Source organism: Sinocyclocheilus grahami, unplaced genomic scaffold (assembly GCF_001515645.1).
Source record: "Sinocyclocheilus grahami isolate Dianchi unplaced genomic scaffold, SAMN03320097.WGS_v1.1 scaffold324.1, whole genome shotgun sequence".
Taxonomy (NCBI): domain Eukaryota; kingdom Metazoa; phylum Chordata; class Actinopteri; order Cypriniformes; family Cyprinidae; genus Sinocyclocheilus; species Sinocyclocheilus grahami.
The window spans coordinates 334,127-355,713 of NW_015505503.1; the positions used below are offsets into that span (position 1 = coordinate 334,127).

Below are 21,587 nucleotides of genomic sequence, written 5' to 3' on the forward strand. Positions count from 1 at the left end.
ATTTGACCAAAAATACATTTATTTAAAATGACTATTTTCTATTTTAATATGTCACATGATCCTTCAGAAATCATTCTAATATGTTGATTTGATGCTCAAGAAGCATTTCTTATTATTGTCAATGTTGAAAACAGTTGTTCTACTTATTATATGTGGAAACCATGATACATGTTTTCAGGATTCTTTGATGAACAGAAAATGATCATTTAAAATATACATTTAAAAAATCTTTTATAGAATTGTATGTACAAAATCTTATCTTAATTTATTTTATTTTTTTTACACTTTACTTAGGCCTCCTGCTGATCAGCAGCCTGCCTCAGCCAATGGCCTGTCACCATCCAAAAATGGCACGCTCCCTCAATCAACATCCACTAATCTGACTGGCCAGAATCAGCAGATCACTGCAATTAAAATAGGACCTCTGCCTCCCAACCTGGATGAGCTAAAGGTTGAATCCCCTGCTATGATGCTAATTCTGAATTTCAGTACGGATCACTGACTGAGAGTCAGACGAGCTCCTCTCACATCCTGTCATTCTCTTCATTTCCTGCAGGTGGCAGAGCTGAAGCAGGAGTTAAAAGTGCGAGGCTTAACCGTCTCAGGCGCCAAAAATGACCTAATTGAACGGCTGAAGAATTTTCACGGGCAGAATGGTGGCACCAATGCACCAGCATCTACTAAAACCAACACATCATCAACCCCTGTAGTGGGAGGAGTCTCTTCCGCCACCCAGTCAGCAGACAGGAGCGTGGTGGTTGCTTCCTTCCCATTTGTAGCGACTGCAGAAAGGGGTGGAGCTCAGACGACAGCGTCTCAGATAATGCAGTTTGGCAGCACTAGCTCCTCCCCTCCAGTTTCCCCCGCCCACTCAGAGCGCTCATGGACTGGAATGAGCCCAGATGAAACAAGCTATAATGGGGATGCTTTTGGGGAAATGGTAAATGGCCTTCTGTGCTTTCTTACTGCTAGTCTTCACACTAATAAAAATAGGTAACTGAAGGATAAGCAATTGTGAACCGTTATCAAGTGTGTAAAAAGCAACATTTACAGATAAGCTTACCCCGTGTCTGCTGTGGAAGCGACCTGTGAAGCACTGCACCACAGCAGCTAGAGGCTCTCAAACACCTCTGAGTGTTTACTCACCAAAAACCATTCAGATGTGAGCTTTAGGCTACTTTCTACTTTATTTTTAATGGCATTTTGTTAGTCTAACAATTGAAAACATAATAATTGATTTTATTAGTAATAATATAAATAATTAATTTCATAATAATAAATGTGCCAGACGTCAGCTACAGTAAAATGAAAATAAAATCCTTCTTTAGTTTTGATGAAAATCTGTTGGTCTAATAATTGATCAAATATTTTAAAATATAGAAAATCTGTTGGTTGTATAGTTGATAATAAAATAGAAAAATATTTAATTCATTATTAATGAAACCAGTTATATCAAAATAATAGTTAGGTTACATTTCAGCAACAGTAAAATTAAAATTAAATCTTTAATACTTTATTTTTTATTGAAAATCCTTTATACTTTATGTTTAGTAAAAATCTAGTTGTTATATAATTGATAATAACATAATAATTGATATTATTCGTTATAATTTAAATACATTTATAAAAAAAAAAAATAGTTAATCTGGACTTCAGCAACAGTAAAATGAAAAGAAAATATTACTTTGTTTTTAATTAAAATCAGTTATAATAATTTTTTACATATTTTATTGATAAAAATTAAAGCAGTTTACTTCAAAATAATAATTAGGGTAGACTTTAGCAACAGCAAAATAAAAGTAAAATTCACTTTATTTGTAATGAAAATCTAATAATTGATAACAATTTATTTTATTAATAATATTGCATCTATCATCTTAACTGCTTATTGCCAAAGTATGGAATTATTACATTTATACACATATATACTGTAACTGTTTTCGCAAAGAGTTTCAAGTACTCTGAATAGCTCTTAATATTTATGTATTTGCCATTCCTGTCCCTTCCAGGTGACCTCTCCTCTTACACAGCTCTCCTTGCAACCTTCTCCTCCTATCCCCTCCACGATCTGCATTAAAGAGGAGCCCGGCAGCCGGACGTTTCAGTCCTCCTGCTGTTTGGTGTCCCAGTCTGCAGCGCCCCCTATAGACAAGGACCAGATGCTGCAGGAGAAGGACCGGCGCATTCAGGAGCTCACACGCATGCTGCTGCAGAAGCAACAGCTGGTCGAATCTCTGCGCTCGCAGCTGGAGGGCAAACAGGTGAGCCTGCCGGTCCGACTGAAAGATGAACTTCCTGGTTTCACTATGGAGGCGGTCAGGGCGACCATAAAGGAAGAGGTCATAGAGGTGATTGAAGACAGCGAGATGGTGACAGAGTATTTCCCGCAGACGCAGTTGCAGCAGCAAAGGATGGTGGCTGTAATAGAGCTGGAGCAGGAAAGGCAACAGCAGCTCATAATGCAACAGAATCAGCGCAACCTACAGCGACAAGCACATCAGAGGAAGAGGAAGACACAAAAACAACAGCACAACCAACAAAAACAAGTCAGTACGAAATTTCCACGGCATGCAATTTCCTTTTTGAAATGAATCATATGATTAATTGTCATCTAATTAGAGTAATTAAAAGAACAGTTCCAAAACTACACAGTGATTCCTGCTTTAAGTCGTGATCCCTTTACGAAGGACCCAGCTTCTCAAAGTATGAACTAGGGTAACTACCGCTAAAACTAAAACGAAACATTTAAATTAAATTAAAGCTGCACTTTTGGTGCTCTAGAGGTTAATAAACAGAACTGCATGCGTCTTGCGGAAGAACATTGTTGCCGGAGCTACATCTCTCTGTTTATGTCTATGGTGAATCACGCAGGTACTGGGCTACTCCGCAGCGGTACCTACCCAAACCAGTCTAAATAGTCCGAATATAAACACTTATTATAGGTGTACCGTAGTGTTTCAGGGCAAGCCAAAAACACGGTTTGGAAAATGGATTCATGGTGTACTCGCTTATTATATAAATTTTGAACACAAAAAAGTTACGGACTGCAGCTTTAAATGAAAGAAAAAACTTAGATTAAATTTTACACAAAAATAAATCAAAACTAAACAAAGAATAATAAGAATAAAAAATGAATAAGTCATAAAAAAAGAAAAGCTAATAAAATGACAAAAGCATGTAACAAAATTACAGAATTTTTAAATGAAAAGATTGTAGAGATACTATAAAAATTAAGTAAAAAATTAAGACACCAGTGTTCCCAAGCTTGTGGTTTTTATACTGTTGTTTTTTTAGGAGGTTTGACCTCCCAGAACTCCCTGGTTTTTGAGCGATTTTGGTGCAATTTGTAATTTTCTCCAGAAAGATTGGACTAGTTTTGGGTACCAGTTGAGCTGGTTTTGTTATGCAGACCTGGCAACCCTGGTTGACACTGTATTTTCACAGTACTTTTAGAAGGAAGATGATTTTTTACACTATTTTCCCTGAACTTTTCCCCTGACACCAAGCACTATATTGCAGCCTCCTGGGGTTATGTTTGTGGCACAGCAGTAGTCAGACATTGAACTTTTATTGTAATAGAAAATCATGGATCATTTTTTGCTAACCTTTCTTCTTTTCCATTTTTCCAGCAGTTGCCTCAAGCACTTACCAACCAGCAGTCAAGTCCTGTTTCTTCATTCCCAGTGGATGTACTGAACCCAAACTCCACCCCCACCATAGTGACCGACAGCAATGGCAACCAGTTCCTGCTAACACTGTCGAATCAAAAATGCCAGGGGTTGTTTTTTTAGGAGGTTTGACCTCCCAGAACTCCCTGGTTTTTGAGCGATTTTGGTGCAATTTGTAATTTTCTCCAGAAAGATTGGACTAGTTTTGGGTACCAGTTGAGCTGGTTTTGTTATGCAGACATGGCAACCCTGGTTGACACTGTATTTTCACAGTACTTTTAGAAGGAAGATGATTTTTTACACTATTTTCCCTGAACTTTTCCCCTGACACCAAGCACTATATTGCAGCCTCCTGGGGTTATGTTTGTGGCACAGCAGTAGTCAGACATTGAACTTTTATTGTAATAGAAAATCATGGATCATTTTTTGCTAACCTTTCTTCTTTTCCATTTTTCCAGCAGTTGCCTCAAGCACTTACCAACCAGCAGTCAAGTCCTGTTTCTTCATTCCCAGTGGATGTACTGAACCCAAACTCCACCCCCACCATAGTGACCGACAGCAATGGCAACCAGTTCCTGCTAACACTGTCGAATCAAAACACAGAGGCACCTGCCAGAAGCCGCCGCGCCCAGAGCAAAGTAGCCAAACAGATTAAACTTGTGCCTTAGTGCTTAGAGTTGCCAAAATCTATACAATTATTATGTAATCATTGATGTTTATGTCATTTTCAGAGACTGCAGTCTGCACCCACCATGTTACACAACCAATCAGTGACTGAAGTGCTTAATGGTAACAACCAATCTGAACAGCCCATACAAACTGTCATTTTGAAACAGCCAATCAAAAAGGTTAGTACAAATCCACTTTTTTACACATTTTGATGTTTTGAATGAAATACTGCTGCATACTGCACATTATAGACTGTTTTTTAAATAGTGTGTAAAAACAGAATACATTTTTTATGATTTGGGGTAAAAATGTCACATTTTGTCAGTCTGATCAAATAATGAAAGGAGAAAAAGATAAGTCACAGCTGATATTACTTCTAATTCAATCGCCACATTCATTCTTTAAGCTCTTAATGTTAATTGAGACTCCATGATAGCTAATAGGAAAGGACTTTTGGAGAAAACGGCCATCTTTCCTCCATATAAATTAATGATATGTATAAAGCAACATCACTTATTCCTGACAAGTCATTGAACACAATTATGAGGCTGCTAAACCCACTTATTAAAATGTTAATGACTAATCACTGTCACTGGTGTTCAAAGGGCTGCAGGCATGAGCTATTAGCCCATTAACATTGGGACTAATTGAGATGCATGTTTTTACTTTGACAGGCACTAAAGCCAGACCTAAATGTGACGACCAATTACAAATCATCAAGCTGTACATCCATCTCATCAACAACCAATATCCAACCATTCTTCTCTCCAGTGGAATCCATGAATGACACCGAGCCCATCCCCTCATCTCCCAACAACAACAACGTAAGTGTTTTGTTTGTGTACATACTAAAAATCTATTCCAAAACCTGGTGTGCTAGACTTTGTTTACATTATTGTGCCTTGTAATGTAAATCGTTGTAAACTAATTCTAATGTAGCATTGCATGTACAGTTGCAGAAAAATGTATGAGAACCCTTAATATTCCCTTAACTGAATTTTTGCAAAAATGTGGCTCTTTGAATAATTTCTGAAGGATCATGTAACACTGAATACTGGAGTAATGATGCTGAAAATTCAGGAATTCATTAAATGTATTAATATTTTAAATAATATTAATATTATTTTATATTATTGGATATATAATATTAAATTACATTCAAATAGAAGAAAAACTGTTCTTTTAAATTGTAATAATATTTTGAAATATTACTATTTTTACTGTATTTTTGATCAAATAAATGTGAGCATAGGAGACTTCTTTTAAAAAAAAAAAAGTTTAATCTTACCGAACCCTAATGGTACTGTATTTAAATGGTAGTGTATTTAAGTAATGATAGGCTTTATTGAACACAGCAAACCTCGTAAACATTCGCAGTGCAGACTAGAAAAAAAATTTGCTAACTGGAGTCATGAATAATCTGGAGTCCATTCAAAAAGCACTCACAAATTTGCTCTTCACAAGAAGCATTGCCTGATGTGAAGCATGCCTCGAGCAAAAGAGATCTCACAACACCTAAGATTAAGAGCTGTTGACTGTGTAAAGCTGGAAAGAGTTACAAAAAGGGTTTTGGAGCTGAGCTTATGTTTGTGTCTGTACTCTCTGTAAAGATTGTCTTGGGGCCAGCAAGAATCTTTTCTAAAGCTAAATAACAAAATCTATGTCATACGAGGCAGGAATTCTAATAGGAGTTGTGTCTAGACTGCTATATGGCTCAGATTCTGTTAGTGGAGTACGGATATATAGGTCTGTGATATTAATAGAGTGCAGCTTGTTTGTGCTAACATCTTAAGACCTTTATTGCAAAATGCTTGTTAAACCGTTTTGATAGTTTGGCATGGTATCATGATCCACACCAACCCTGCATAAACTGACTCTAAAACCTCTCCTCTTTTTTTTTAATCACATTATGTCATTTTATCTCACCAACCTCTTTTTTTATACCTGTTTCTTCCCATCACGTTCTGTCATTTTATGTTGTTATTTTTTCATGTGGAGAACAATAGGAGTACTTTCATGCAGTTTTTTTTCATATAGTTCAATGGCAGTGTTGGGGGTAACGTAATGCGAGTTATGTAATCAGATTACTTTTTTTCAGGTAACTAGTAAAGTAAAGGATTACTTTTTAATTTACAAGAGAATATCCGAGTTACTTTTTCAAATAAGTAACACAAGTTACTTTTTTTTCCAATTTATTGATTGGCAGCTCTCCTGTCCCCATGTTGAGAGAAATCAGGAGATGTTACTGTAGTTCTAAAATAAATATGAATATGCATTAATTCATCTCACTCACAAAAAAACAACAACACAGATTCAGTATTCCTTAAAATGAATAAAAAGAATGCAACTCAGAATATTATGTTAAACAACACAAATATCGTTTATGTATTTAATCCCATTCTATTAACCAATGTCTTTGCTTCTGACCTTCGATGATCCAGTTCAACCGTACTAATAAGCAAAAATTACTCTAGACAAACATTTGTGTCTTTTTTTTATTGCTGAAGTGTGTTGAAATTTCTTCTTCTGCATTCTACTGTACGGACGTAAATTTACTTTCCCTTCAGCCTGAGCCTGAGAAACATTTGTTTCACTTTTGGTGTGAAAAGGCTTTTATATTTGCCAAAAATATAACTTTTTTATTTTAAAAAGAAACAAGCATGCCCTGTCCAGATTTAAAAAGTAACGCAAAAGTAACATACCGCATTACTTTCCATAAAAAGTAACTAACGTAATTAGTTACTTTTTTTTATGGAGTAATGCAATACTGTAATGCATTACTTTTAAAAGTAACTTTCCCCAACACTGTTCAATGCTGACCCATGTCTGTCAATATCCAAAGACATCAAAAACATAAAATAAGCACCACAAAAACAGGTCAAATGACTACTACTATTCAGGAGTTCAGACTTGGAATATAGTGCTTGAATAATATGGGCTACTCGTATTTTTGTCCTGTCAACTATTGTTTATGGAGATGAACTGCATGAAAATCAATCAGAATTCATCTGTTAGTGTTCCATGAAAATAATGACAGAACAAATCCTTTAATAAGCGTCCATATCTGTCTGTCAGGAGGAGATGTGTTTGAATTTGGACCAGCATGCTTTGCTCTCTCCTTCCACCTTGTGTTCACCCATAGCTCTTTGTCATCAGGTACTGTCTCGTCCTCCACCTCTCTTCCATCTGCTGTTGAATTTCTCTGCGAGATTAACTTGTTTTCTTTTCATATTAATGTTTCTGGCCATTCATTTGTGTTGAAATCCTAGATTTTTCACCACTTGGACAAATTATATTTGTTTATTGAATGTTTTCATGGATTTCGGGTAGCAGATCCAAGATCTGATTATTGAACGAGAACCCAGTAGCTCTCCATGTTGTTGGCGTATCTAATGATGTTGATGTACTTGCAGGAGAATGGCTGTCACCAGCAGGTTGACGACCTGTTTGATATCCTAATTCAGCGTGGAGGTGATTTTTGATGATTTGATTTAATATTTATTGTCATTCAAAGTAATTTAGATGAGAGAAGTGTATAGGTGCTCGCACTCATGCTTTGTTTCCTGCATCCTACAGAAATCTCTGAGAATTTCAAAACCACTCCTGATCCTGTTCTCGAAAGGCTTCGGCCGAACACGCCCCTTTCCTCAAGCTCCTCCCCTCTCAGTCTTTCCCGTCCTCCTGATATGCCCCTCAAAACTTTAATTTTAGAACCTCAGCTTCCTTCAATTAAAGCACACCGCAACTGTGACACAGGAGGGGGGCGTCTTGAAGATTTCCTGGAAAGCACTACTGGCAAACCTTTGCTAGGAGTGGAGCCAGGAGGACCAACGACGCTAATTGTTGACCTCCACAACCAAATGCTCAGCACACCGAGTATCCTAGACCACCCACGTTCCCCAATGGATACATGTGACATGAGTTTTTCCAGTCACTTGCCTTCAGATCTGATAGACTCCGCCCCTGATCCTATGGATTGGATGGAGCTCGGAATGGGCGGGACTGGAGGGGAGGGGCCTGGGATGGTACACATGAATGGACACGAGTCCTCTAGCTTATTTTCCACAGACTTTCTGGACACTTCTGATCTCAATTGGTCCAGCTTATAGTTCATGGGATATTGAAAACTGCTATATTTTTGGAAAGGGCCTATTGTGTGCTTCTTTTACATAGTACGGTTTATATTTGTTTCCACCAGTGACAAGTATGGATATTCAAAATACTAATTTAACTTGGATTATGTTTCATTTTGACGGACTTTATCCCTCACCTTTGCTTGCACAAACGCTCACACCCCTCATAGCACACATATATATGACAGAGCCGTCTATATATCGGTTTTATCTGGAAGGTGTAATTTGTTGTGCTTTTGGTCATCTGAAACACATTACCTAAATATTTCAAATTTGGATATTTGAACAAGATTTTTTTGTGTTTTTTGTTATTTAAAATCTGTGAATTGCTCTTATATTAATGACACTTAAAACAAGATGCTTTCTAGATGATGGAGTCTTTCAAACGATGTATGTGTGCTTATGGAAATATGCATACAAACAAGGAATAGACTAGACTCGCGAAAAAAGAACCCGGGTTTTGCATCAATTTTAGCTAATTCATTCACTAAGTGCAGCTTTTGAATTAAATTCACCTTTTAATTTGATTGTGCAGCATTAAACAAAAAAAAATCTGATTTGTACCTGCTTTATCAAATATAGCTGGTAAACTTATGCGTTATTCTCGTTATTAAAAACTCAATAGCTTTGAAATATACACCTGGATTTGACTATTTATAGTACTGAACTAATATTGCTAAAACATTTATAACATAAGCCAACTGGTTTTGTAACATTTTTTTTAGCATTGACATTCATTTTAGCATAAGGGTATTAATAATAATGAATATAATAATAATAATTTGTTGTTGTTATTACTGTTATTATTATTAATAATCATTAGTACTTAACACTGTTTAAATTCAGTCAGATCCTTGTTAAACAAGAGACTCTCAGTAGGTATGTGTATCCACAGTTACTAATTACAACATTATCTGTTCAACATTTTGTATATGTGCCAAAAATATTATTTTATGACTATACAGTCAGTATAGTCAGTAAGCTATTCAATATTTAATTGAGTTATAAAACAACAATTGGACTATTCTACTTAAGCCATTTTTTTCAATATGGAAAGACAAGCCATTCAAACCATGTTTTTATTAGCGTTTGCTAGCATTGCAACCTGATGAGAGCTGCCAGATTTAGCATTGACATTCATTTTAGCATAAGGGTATTAATAATAATGAATATAATAATAATAATAATTTGTTGTTGTTATTACTGTTATTATTATTAATAATCATTAGTACTTAACACTGTTTAAATTCAGTCAGATCCTTGTTAAACAAGAGACTCTCAGTAGGTATGTGTATCCACAGTTACTAATTACAACATTATCTGTTCAACATTTTGTATATGTGCCAAAAATATTATTTTATGACTATACAGTCAGTATAGTCAGTAAGCTATTCAATATTTAATTGAGTTATAAAACAACAATTGGACTATTCTACTTAAGCCATTTTTTTCAATATGGAAAGACAAGCCATTCAAACCATGTTTTTATTAGCGTTTGCTAGCATTGCAACCTGATGAGAGCTGCCAGATGAAGTTTTAATTGCTATGTTAATAGTACAAGATCAAAAAATGCCCAGAGTGCTCGACAGTTAAGAGTATGACTCCGAATTAATAGCTTTGTGTTACTCCTTATCCTTGCCAGGTTTATATTACCTGTCATCACCAAAGTACAGTATGAGACAAATTTTTAGCACATTTTAGCAAGCTGAAAAGAGGTCTTACTGTTTCATATATTTTTTAGATCCAGTAAATAATTCTAAATATTTTGATCAAACTGTGCATGCTATATGTTGTATAAGTTCTGGGAAATTACTTTATTACATTACATTTTAATTTAATGTTCTTAAAAATCAAACATGCCTGTACCTTTCAAAAATATTGCATCCATCTTATAGATCTCAACGGCAATTATTAAATGTTTTACTGTATGTATTCTGCACTGTATATGAACTAAAATGTTGTATATGCCTATCACAGCACACAGCGTACTGTATGTACTGCACTGTATTATATCAATACTTCTGTCTGTAGGCTGAAGTTTTGATAAAGGAATATGAGCCTAAAAGAGATAATGAATGTTTCTAAGATGATCTGAATGTATAGTTCTTAGTGTATAAAAGATTTTAAGATATACACAAGGCATAATCACATCTAATCAATAAGGAACATTTAAATTTCAAGGACCCTCAAACACATTTGTATATTATTACTGTTACTTTCTTTATGCATTGCTTTAATGTGCATTTTTTTCTGTTCTTCTGCATGTTGTACTCAGGAATGAATTGTATTTTGTGTGTGTGTGTGTGTGTGTGTGTTCGTGTGTTCGTGTGTGTGTGTGTTGGTTGGTATATATGTGACGTCATTTGGGGGAACAGCATTACTGTCCGCAGTATTCACGCTCTCCATCTGTTTGAATTTGCACTTACAGAGTTTTGGCTGGTTTTTCTTGTGGCCCAAATTGAGATTTATATCCACATGATCTCCAGTCCACCTGCTGTACGCTGGAGAATCAGTGCTTCATTGGCTGAATGTATTCATTTGTGGGGCTTCAGAGCCTCTCAGGGCTTAATGTCTTTAAGACTTTTTTTTTTTTTTTTTGGAAAATAAATTAAATGTTACAATTAAAAATAAAGGTTTTTGGGTGCTTTCCAGAGGGGAAAGGCCAAAAAAAAAATGGGGTCAGAATGGTTGACTAGTGCTTAGTATTCATATATTCTTACAAACATGTCTGATAGACCCTAAACTAGTCTGTTTATAGAGGGCTTCCTTATAGGGACAGTTCAAACCAAAATAAGCAAGTGAGTGAATTATGATTACATTTCTACACAAAGATATTGTACAGCTTTCAAGCAAGACTTGAAATGTACCCGTAAGTCACATGGACAACTTTTATTGCAATTTTTTTTTTAATTTTGTAGATTGACAGCCCCTGTGACTTTCATTAATATTTGCATAACATTAACAGTTCTTTTTAAGGTTACTTGGAAGAAATAAAGTCATCAGGTTTGGAACATATGGTAAATGATGACAGAAGTTATTATTTTTGTTTAAGTATTCCTTTAAGATTGACTTGGTCTGGAGGCAACCTATTAACTACTAGTCTTAAAAATAATTGTAATTAAAAAAAATAATTTGTATTTATTATTATTTAATTAATTTTATTAGTTTTTGTGAGGGTGAAAACACTTGAACATTTACTTGATTTCACCCATGTTCAGTTAACCTTGTGTTTCCAGGCAGCTGGTTAGATTAGATGGCCGTGCATGATTATAAATTCATAACTTTCCACTGGCAAGATCGGTGTAATGCACCTCCCCTGTCCGCAAAGTGCTAATTCACACCCTGGTGTCGAATGCAAACTCTACCTCACCCCTTGATGAACACTAGAGAATATCTTGACCTTAGGATGAGAGATTGTAGAGAATAAATTACTGCGCGTCTGTTATGCCGTGGAGCCTTCCAGGACTCTCAGATTCTAACGGAACAGTCTGTTCCCATGTTCCCCACCCTCCCTGATGACATCATTGCTCCTGTCCCGTGTGTTTTCCTCAGTGTTTCAGTGCCCATTCATCACATTGTATAATCAATTTACTGAGATGCAGAAATCTATCAGCTGTAATAGACTGCTGACCCAACCCCTTTCCCAGACAGCCCCTCTTTTAACGATCCAAAATAATTAAATAATGGCTTGCGCAGACGGAAGGGCTTGTCATTGTATTGCTCAATTGATAGAGCATCATATGTAATTTATTTAACACAATAAGGTGATTCAGCTGAGCAGGTGAAAACCTGATGGACGAAAGGAACTACTGGGGGTCTTGTGTCTCTTCATTATCAGGAGTGCAGGTTTCTCCTCAGCAGTTATGGACCATCTGGTGACCATTTCATCTGTGCTTCCTCATAACGTTTAAACGGTCATTTATTAAGGGTGCTTGCAGACTAAAGAAAGCTTTTAATGCATATGAATGTGCAGGTTATGTTTTCAGGGTATATAAATGCTTGTTCAGTTAGAAACAAAGCAGGAATACAGCAAATTAGGACAGACGTATCTGAAATTCTCATTGGTCAATGGATGTCTATGTGCATTGCCTCAAATGTTTTGGTTGCATGAGTAATTTTACCTTTCATATTTTAGTTTTTATTGACATTCTACATGCATAAGTTAAAACTTTGCTAAATTGTGACATAAATGACACTAACATACAATTTGCACATCAGTAAATATTTGAATAATTTAACTTAATTGAGACATAACTCTACACTGAAAAAAATTTATTTGGTGTAGTAAAAAAATTAACTCAGAAATTGCTAGTAAATTTCACAAATAATGAGACATGGCAAGTAACACGCTGAATTAAACATGATTTTTTTTTAAGCAGAAAAACGTACTCGGTTACTTTCGTAACCCCGGTTCCCCGAGATGCAGGAACGAGTACTGCATCGCAGGACGCTTATGGGGAAAAACTCCTTTTTCTCAGAGGACTGAAGACTTATTCAATCACGCAGTGTAACTGCACGGCCATTGGTTCGTGCAGTGATTATAAAACGAACCAATGGCTCAGCAGCGGTGCTGCACAAGCCTATGGCGGCGGAGCCCGCCAGAATGGGCGGGGCCATCTGGCTATATAAGCGGGCATTTCGCCATAGGATCTCAGGTCAATTCGACTGAAGCGACGACACCGGGTAGAGAAGGTTAAACTCCTGGTCCTCCTCAGACGGAGGAAGCGCAGAGAGAGTAATAACCTGGGCTCTAAACGGCGTGTAGAGCACTTTAGGGACATACCCATGTCTTGGCTTTAGGACGACTTTGAAGTTGTTAGGCCCAAACTCAAGACAGACAGGGCTTATCGAGAGAGCCTGCAAGTCGCCTACTCGCTTAACTGATGCTAGCGCCAGCAGCAGAGCGGTCTTCAGCGACAGTGTTTTTAAGCTCGCAGACTGGAGTGACTCAAAGGGGGAGCCTTTGAGGGCTCTAAGGACCGTGGGTAGATCCCATGTAGGGACCGTGAGGGGCCGGGGTGGATGGAGCCTCCTGGATCCCCTCAGCAAACGGATAACAAGGTTGTTCCGGCCCACCGACTGTCTGGCTATAGGAGCGTGAGAAGCTGCTATAGCTGCCACATAGACTTTGAACGTGGAAGAACAGCCCTTGTCCAACAGCTCTTGTAAGTAGGACAATATCACCGATATGTCACATGTTATTGGGTCCTCGCCACAGGTTTCGCACCAGGCGGAGAAAATCGACCACTTAAGGGCATAGAGGCATCTCGTAGATGGGGCTCTGGCCTGTGAGATAGTATTCAGGACGCTCTCTGGGAGATCTACTGATTCCCGTTGAGAGCCCTTAGGTGCAGTGCCCACAGCTCGGGCTGGGGGTGCCAGATTGTTCTGTTCATTTGAGAGAGGAGGTCCTGCCTCCTGAGATCCAGAGATGGTTCTTCCAGAGCGGGGCCACCATAAGCACTCTGTGCCTGTGCTCCCTGACTCACCTGATTACCTGGAGGATCAGGGTGATCAGGAGAAAAGCATACAGGAGGAGGTTGGGCCATTCGTGGGCCAACTCGTCCTCGTTCTTTGAAAAATAAGTTTGGCAGTGAGAGTTGTCTTTTGAGGCGAAGAGGTCGACCTCTGCCTTGCCAAAGATCTCCCAGATTTTCTGAACCGTCTGTGGGTGGAGCACTCCAGCAGACGTTGCTCCGAGATAACATGTCTGCTCCTTGGTTCAGTACGCCGGGTACATGAGCTGCCCTCAATGAACGCAGGTTGAGATGTGCCCATTCCAAGAGGTGTTTTACCATCTCGAAAAGGCGTTTCGAGGTGAGCCCACCTTGGCGATTTATATATGACACCACCGTCATGCTGTCTGATCGGACTAGCACGTGGTGTCCCTTCAGGACTGGCAAAAAGGCCCGAAGAGCTCGACATACTGCCGTCAGTTCGAGGCAGTTGATGTGTAGCTGGCCTTCCATGTTCGTCCAGGAGCCGAAGGTCGGCCTGCCGGCGCACAGAGCTCCCAACCTGTGGTGGATGCGTCTGTCGAGACTACTTTCCTTCTGTAAACCAATCCCGTAGTCTCGCCATGCTTAAACCACTGTAGGTCCTTCCAGGGGGCCAGGGCCGTCACGCCGGCCTGCATCAAAGCCGGAACTAATCGAGCCCGTTTGTGCCAGGCTGGAGAGAAAGGTATTTTAATAATGTAAATTATATGAAAAATTATGTGTTTTTCGAACCACCAAGCATGAGAGCATGTTCTAGTACACCCCCAAAACAAAATCAAGACTTTGTAAAAGAGCATAATAGGACCCCTTTAATCTCGGTGAGGTTTAGCCATAAGTGGCGCTCCAGCAGCACTAGATTGGCCATTGACCTCCCTATGGCCTGCGCTGTGGCCTTGGTAGCCCTTAGAGCCAGGCCTGTAGCGCTGCGCAGCTCCCTGAAAGTTGCGGCATCAGGTCCTGACTCATCCATGGCCTGGAGGAGTTTGGTCTGAAAGACCTGGAGCACAGCCATGGAGTGTAGAACTGAGGCGGCCTGCCCGGCGGAGGAATACGCTCGTCCAGCGAGGGCAGAAGTCGTCCTGCAGGGTTTGGAGGGGTGAGCGACCTTCGCTTTCCATCCAATGACAGTGGGCGGGCAAAGGTGCGCAGCCACTGCCTCGTCGAGCGGAGGCATCCTCTCGTAACCCTTTTCTTCAGCACCGTCCACTGAGAAGAGAACAGAAGAAGAGTTAGCGCGAAGGCGGGCCGAGTAGGGAGCACGCCACGACTTCGTAAGCTCATCATGGACCTCCGGGAAAAACAGAGAGGCTCGCTGATGAGGGGCCTGGTGGTGCCCCAGCAGGAACCATTCGTCCAGATAGTTACGAGTGGGCTCCTCCGGCGTAGACCACTCCAATCCCAGTTCCTCAACTGCCTTAGAGAAAATGCGGAAAAGTACGGCATCCATCCCTGGCTTAGAGTTGCTCGGCTCAGCAGACGATGAAGGGGCGGGGTGATCAATAGACCCAGACATCTCCTCTGCGTCTGATGCTATTAGAGACTGTCATCTAATAGCTCGTTCTCTACGGGACCGAACGAGACCATGTCACTCGCATCAGTCGAGGGACGCTGGTCTGCGTGCTCAAAGAGAATGGGAGAATGCTTTCTGCTTGGCGGGGCGAGGCGCGCGGGACCTGGGCCGGTGCGAGCTTGCTCGTAGCCAAGCGCTTAGTCCCTTTGCCCTGCTGTTTTTTCCTCACAGATCCCTGGGAGGAAGAAAGCGGGAGAGCGAGAGGGGCGGATTCGTTCTCTAAAAAGAAAGTGATCCGAGCGCGCAGAGTGGCGAGATTCATGTTCACACAAAGTGAACAATCCATCTCGGTCAGAGCTGCTTCCGCGTTGGGCTTACGTCATCGTGAACGTCACACTGCACGATGTGCAATAACGGTGCGGCATTTGAAACAACGCCGCTGCTCTTTTAGAGAGAAATTTGTTATTTTAAGCCCGCCAGATGGCAGCAGGGGATGAGCTGGTGTCTGCGCTGGTCGCTGAGCAGCTTGAAGAGCAAGCGGAGCTGCGAGAGGGCGCAGAAGAAAACGGCAGCTTCTATGCGTAGCGAGGCGTTTCTACGGCGAGCTGATCTGAGATCCTATGGCGAAATGCCCGCTTATATAGCCATATGGCCCCACCGAGCCATTGGTTTGTTTTATAATAACTGCATGAACCAATGGCCGTGCAGTTACACTGCGTGATTGAATAAGTCTTCAGTCCTCGGAGAAAAAGGAGTTTTTCCCCAAGACTAGCGAAGCAGTACAAGTGAATTATCAATAAGGTACTGAAATAGTAGTTTTTAATGTGAAATGTACTCCAATAATTTAGAAAAAAAATTTTTTACAGTGTATGAACAAATTAAATATTTACAGAAGCACTTAAAATCTCAGTTCTTATAGTTTATATTATAATTTTAAATAATTAAATCATTTTTTTATTTAAATACAATAATTGTTGTATTTTTGTATTGTAATATTTGTATACAATAATTATATATTGCCCTCATTTGCATATATAAATGTGCTAATTATTTCATGAATTTTTATGTATTGTATTTTTAATGGAAATGTCATTTATACCATTGACAGTTATGAAGCAAAAGTGTGAACAGGATGAAATTCATGACTTTTTAATACTACTTGTAACTGTACAAATTATATCATCAATAAGTCATAGCAACATGTTTTTCCATTACTAACATTTCCATTAATTCATCAAAAAAATTTAATCAAATTCAATGAATTTCATTGTACAGCCAATTTGATTATACTTACATTTTCTGTTTACAAATTTTGAGGATTCTTATTGGACCAAGGCAAACCTCACATTGTGCACCTATGCATTACTTTACAGCAAGATTTATGAAAAATCACTATTTTCTAAATGCATGTTATTAATCTTACTGTAAACCATCCATCCATGTATGTTTCTTTTTTTTTTACCTTATAATTTAATCTCCAATAATTTTCTCCGCTTAAACCCCGCCCCTTCCTTACAATCAGCTGCACGCTCACAACAAATAACCAACAACTGATGTATAAAACCAAGCCTCCGTCCAACATTTTTTTCCTTGTTTTGCAATGTGCTTTACTAAGATGTATGTCACAATACAGAAAAAATTATCTGTCACTAATTCAGTTTCACCACAACTTTAAGAACAAATTGTGCAACCAAATTAAGAGCAGAGTTAGTTCAAATGAACTAGTAGTCATTATGCTCTGAGTGTGAATATTTACATCCCAATTTAGGAAACGACTTATGTAACCATATAGTCTTCCTTGTGGTTTCCCATGTAGTGAGGATGAGTAACACTGTGATTGACAGGTCAAAGTTGACCGTGATTTCACCAAGTACAACATTCCTATCAACCAATCAGAATTGAGGAATAACTTTTCTGGAAATATCTGTTTTAGGCTTACAATCAGGGTTAGGTGCTTCTACACCCTTTTTAATCGGCTATCATTTCACACTGTTTTTAGGAATAAATTATGGGTAGGGTTAGGTTTAGGGGTAGGGATTGGATTAAGACTATATGTTTTGTTATGTTGGTCCAGGATCAACAAAAGATGTTGATCCAGGAACATGTCTTGGCAAAATCACGGCGGCCGTGTTTGCCCTCACCGTTGTAACAGTGTTCTATAGAGCCCTTGTCCATGTGAGCCCAACATTTATCTTCCATGTGAATAGTGTCATATATCCACCCTCTTTTCACTCTCACACAAGTGATTGATGGAGCTTTGTATTATAATTGTGCGTGTAACAAAAAGGGCAGGGGGTGTGCAGGAATAAAGTGTGTGTGTGTGCGTGTGTGTGTGTGTGTGTGTGTGTGTGTGTGTCTGTGTGCGTGTGTGTGTATGAGAGAGAGAGAGACAATAGGGAGAAGTGTAATCATGATGTGGCCTGCATTCTCCATAGACATGGCTATGACGCAAAAGTGTGTGTTCTCTCTTTACAGTGCCTCTCTCTGTTTTTTCCTTCTCTATCGATTTTTAAAAAAGTAGCAAACTTCCCTTTTTTTCAAACTTCTGTTTTCCTCCTTTACTTTTGGCAGTGCTTCCTGATTATTTCATCATCTCTGTCTCTCTCAGTGTGTTTAAGTCCCATTTGGCTGCAGTATGTGAGAGTCAGGCCCTGTTTCAGATGTTCATTTATCAAATAAACACACTCTTTACCTCAAACACACCTGAAGTCACTTTTTTACACTACCGTTTAAAAGTAACATTTTAAACATTTAAAAAACATTTAACATTAACATTTAAAAACATAAAGTCTCTTATATTGTGAAATATAATTTTAAAATAACTCTGTTTTAACATATAAACAAGCCTCTTTGATAAATAGAAAGTTCAAAAGACCATTTGGAATAGAAACATTTTGTAACATTGTAAATTTCAATAAATTTAATGTGTCCTTGCTGAATAAAAGTATTAATTTCTTGCACAAAATTAAATCTGACTGACCCCAAAATTTTGAACAGTAGTGTATATATAGTGTATACAAACCATACATACAGCTCTGTTCCAAAATTTGGTGAGCTACCTTGTTGTCTAATGTCTACATATGCAGCGACCTTCCAAGGGAGAAAAGGGCAGGGGGTGTGCAAATAAAGAGTGTGTGTGTGTGTGTGTGTGTGTGTGTGTGTGTGTGTGTGTGTCTGTGTGCGTGTGTGTGTATGAGAGAGAGAGAGACAATAGGGAGAAGTGTAATCATGATGTGGCCTGCATTCTCCATAGACATGGCTATGACGCAAAAGTGTGTGTTCTCTCTTTACAGTGCCTCTCTCTGTTTTTTCCTTCTCTATCGATTTTTAAAAAAGTAGCAAACTTCCCTTTTTTTCAAACTTCTGTTTTCCTCCTTTACTTTTGGCAGTGCTTCCTGATTATTTCATCATCTCTGTCTCTCTCAGTGTGTTTAAGTCCCATTTGGCTGCAGTATGTGAGAGTCAGGCCCTGTTTCAGATGTTCATTTATCAAATAAACACACTCTTTACCTCAAACACACCTGAAGTCACTTTTTTACACTACCGTTTAAAAGTAACATTTTAAACATTTAAAAAACATTTAACATTAACATTTAAAAACATAAAGTCTCTTATATTGTGAAATATAATTTTAAAATAACTCTGTTTTAACATATAAACAAGCCTCTTTGATAAATAGAAAGTTCAAAAGACCATTTGGAATAGAAACATTTTGTAACATTGTAAATTTCAATAAATTTAATGTGTCCTTGCTGAATAAAAGTATTAATTTCTTGCACAAAATTAAATCTGACTGACCCCAAAATTTTGAACAGTAGTGTATATATAGTGTATACAAACCATACATACAGCTCTGTTCCAAAATTTGGTGAGCTACCTTGTTGTCTAATGTCTACATATGCAGCGACCTTCCAAGGGAGAATTCTTACCGGAACAGAAAACACAAGCAACAACTCTGCATGCTGCACAAATAATCATTTTCACTCTAATTCATAATAGACTAGAGTTTGATGTTAATGTGTTGCTACAGTAATAACATTATATTGTGTCCCAATTCAAAGGCCGAATGCGTCACACCGGCGCGACAAAGGCTGTCCCAATTCAAAGGCTCCTTCGAATGTGGCCTCGCAATGCGTCCTTCGTTTCCCAGGCCATGAAGGATACAACAGATGGATCCTTCGTGGCCCAGACTATCCCAAGATTCATTGCGTGCCAGTGACAACAGGATTTGTTTTTTTTGAGAGAGGGCGAGAAAAAATGTATTACACTGTTAAATGTAATGAGTTTTAACATAAATATTTAGTGTTAAAAAAAATTGTCTCCCACCACGTCGTGTTTTTTTTTTTTGGCAATGCATTCTGGGATTGTCTTCTTTGCCAAAGATACATGCAATGATGCCTTAGCATTTGGCTGAAAGAAGAAGCTTTATGGAACAGCTTTTGTGTTTGGATTGTTATCTATAGATGTGTAGCTCACTAGGTTTTGGCTTTTGGTTTTGTTCTGCAGGTATTTTGTTGCAGATATTGCATGTGGTTTCTCCGTCTAGGCCCAGAGTGAGAGACAGATATTCAGAAGTACGCCTACATCAAGCAAGGATGAGAGACATTTGACAGCACTAGAAAAACTTCTTTTGGGATCTGCAGGTAGAACTCTGTCAGTGGAAACACAGTGAGCTTTGATGCCATGTCTTGATGTGTTGATGCTGGTGTGAAATCATTCATGACAGGTTAAATCATTTAGGCTGCAAATTCCTCAGAGCTAATGATGTTTTTGAGTCTCTCAACACATAATTGAATTGCTTAACTTCAGAAAAGACTGAACAAAAGCCTACCATCTCAGAGATGTCAACTAGCAGAACCGCTGAATTTTATAGGCAGTGTTGAAGGCAAGTTTTAAGTAACCATAATAGCACTGGCTCATGAATATTAAATCACTGCTGACATAGAGTGTTGCAGGGATGATGTATTTTTGTAGGCCAAAACCCGGAAAGGAGTTAGCATTTTAGGTTCCATTGTCCTGAAGTTAATGGGGTTTTGAATAGGTAGATATTTTCACATTTCATTCTACTGCATAAACATCAGTAATAGCTCTTTGTGGTTTTAAAAGCATTTACTTGTCTTGAAAAAGGTGGTGGTTAACAAGTGGCTAATGGGACTACAGAGGTTGTCAGGGACCTTAAACGTAATCACTCAAGTCATGATGTTGAAGTCATGCGACAGTGGTGACAGCATGAACAATATGTGTAAGCAGGGGTTAAATTGGGATTTGCTATGTAGGGGGGCTCTATGGTATCGAGCTTATATATATATATATGTGTGTGTGTGTGTGTGTGTTAGCAAATATGATTTATTCTGAAGCAATATTCTCATTTTATTCAATATTTATATTTTATCCAAGGACATTTTTTTTACCTTTATAGAGGGCATTTGCCCACTAATCTCATTAATACTTTAATTTCAAATTCTTAAATTTGATCTATAAATCAATTATAATAATGTGATTATCGTTAACAAATTAAATCATTTACACTGAAAAATACAACTGTATTAAATGATATTATGAGATTCTTGTAAATATTTTTGACTATACAAACAAGAAATGGTGGAAAATCCACTGGAAATGATACTTTTCAACTAAATTAAAATGCCAGTGCCAGTAGTGTTGTAGCAGAGATGCTGGAGTTTTGGTTAGAATCCATGAGCGGAAGTTTATTAAAGGTCAAGGCTTTAAACAGATGTCGATAATCAGGCAGAGGGTCAAAGTCAGAGAAGCAAGCAGATCGTTCGTCATACACAAGGGCAGAAGCAGAGACAATAGTGGAGAGGCAGGCATTGAGTCCAAACACAAACATCAGTCCTATCAGGCGTCAGAACAAAAGGGGCAGAGTACAAATACCGTGAGTCAAGAAGTCAGGCAGAATCATACACAGGAAATCAATCAGGAACAGAGGAAGAATAACGCTTGGTAAGGCAGATAAACTGGCAATACTTCGTGATCAGCACATGGACTGGTCTCAGTTTATATGAGAGTCAAACAGGAAGTGAAAGCAGAGGAAGCAGAGGGAGTGGAGCACTCGGGCGAGGGCTCCCTCTGCTGGCTTGGCGTTACA

General features: G+C 38.5%; 1 protein-coding gene across 2 annotated transcripts in view; it reads left to right on the forward strand.

The window, feature by feature from the left end:
- LOC107602328 (MKL/myocardin-like protein 1) overlaps window positions 1–9,228 on the forward strand; it is a 51,877-nt gene extending 42,649 nt beyond the window's left edge. The window contains exons 11-20 of one of the 2 annotated variants that reach the window (XM_016294805.1): window positions 295–451; window positions 557–940; window positions 2,010–2,546; window positions 3,630–3,769; window positions 4,267–4,306; window positions 4,400–4,516; window positions 5,012–5,161; window positions 7,413–7,493; window positions 7,751–7,808; window positions 7,914–9,228. In XM_016294805.1, coding sequence (XP_016150291.1) covers window positions 295–451; window positions 557–940; window positions 2,010–2,546; window positions 3,630–3,769; window positions 4,267–4,306; window positions 4,400–4,516; window positions 5,012–5,161; window positions 7,413–7,493; window positions 7,751–7,808; window positions 7,914–8,446 — 2,197 coding nt within the window. In that variant the 3' untranslated portion in view covers window positions 8,447–9,228. Of the gene's footprint in view, window positions 1–294; window positions 452–556; window positions 941–2,009; window positions 2,547–3,629; window positions 3,770–4,237; window positions 4,307–4,399; window positions 4,517–5,011; window positions 5,162–7,412; window positions 7,494–7,750; window positions 7,809–7,913 lie in introns of both variants that reach the window. The other variant, XM_016294804.1, reaches the window with a different exon arrangement.
- Window positions 9,229–21,587: the final 12,359 nt, after the last annotated feature.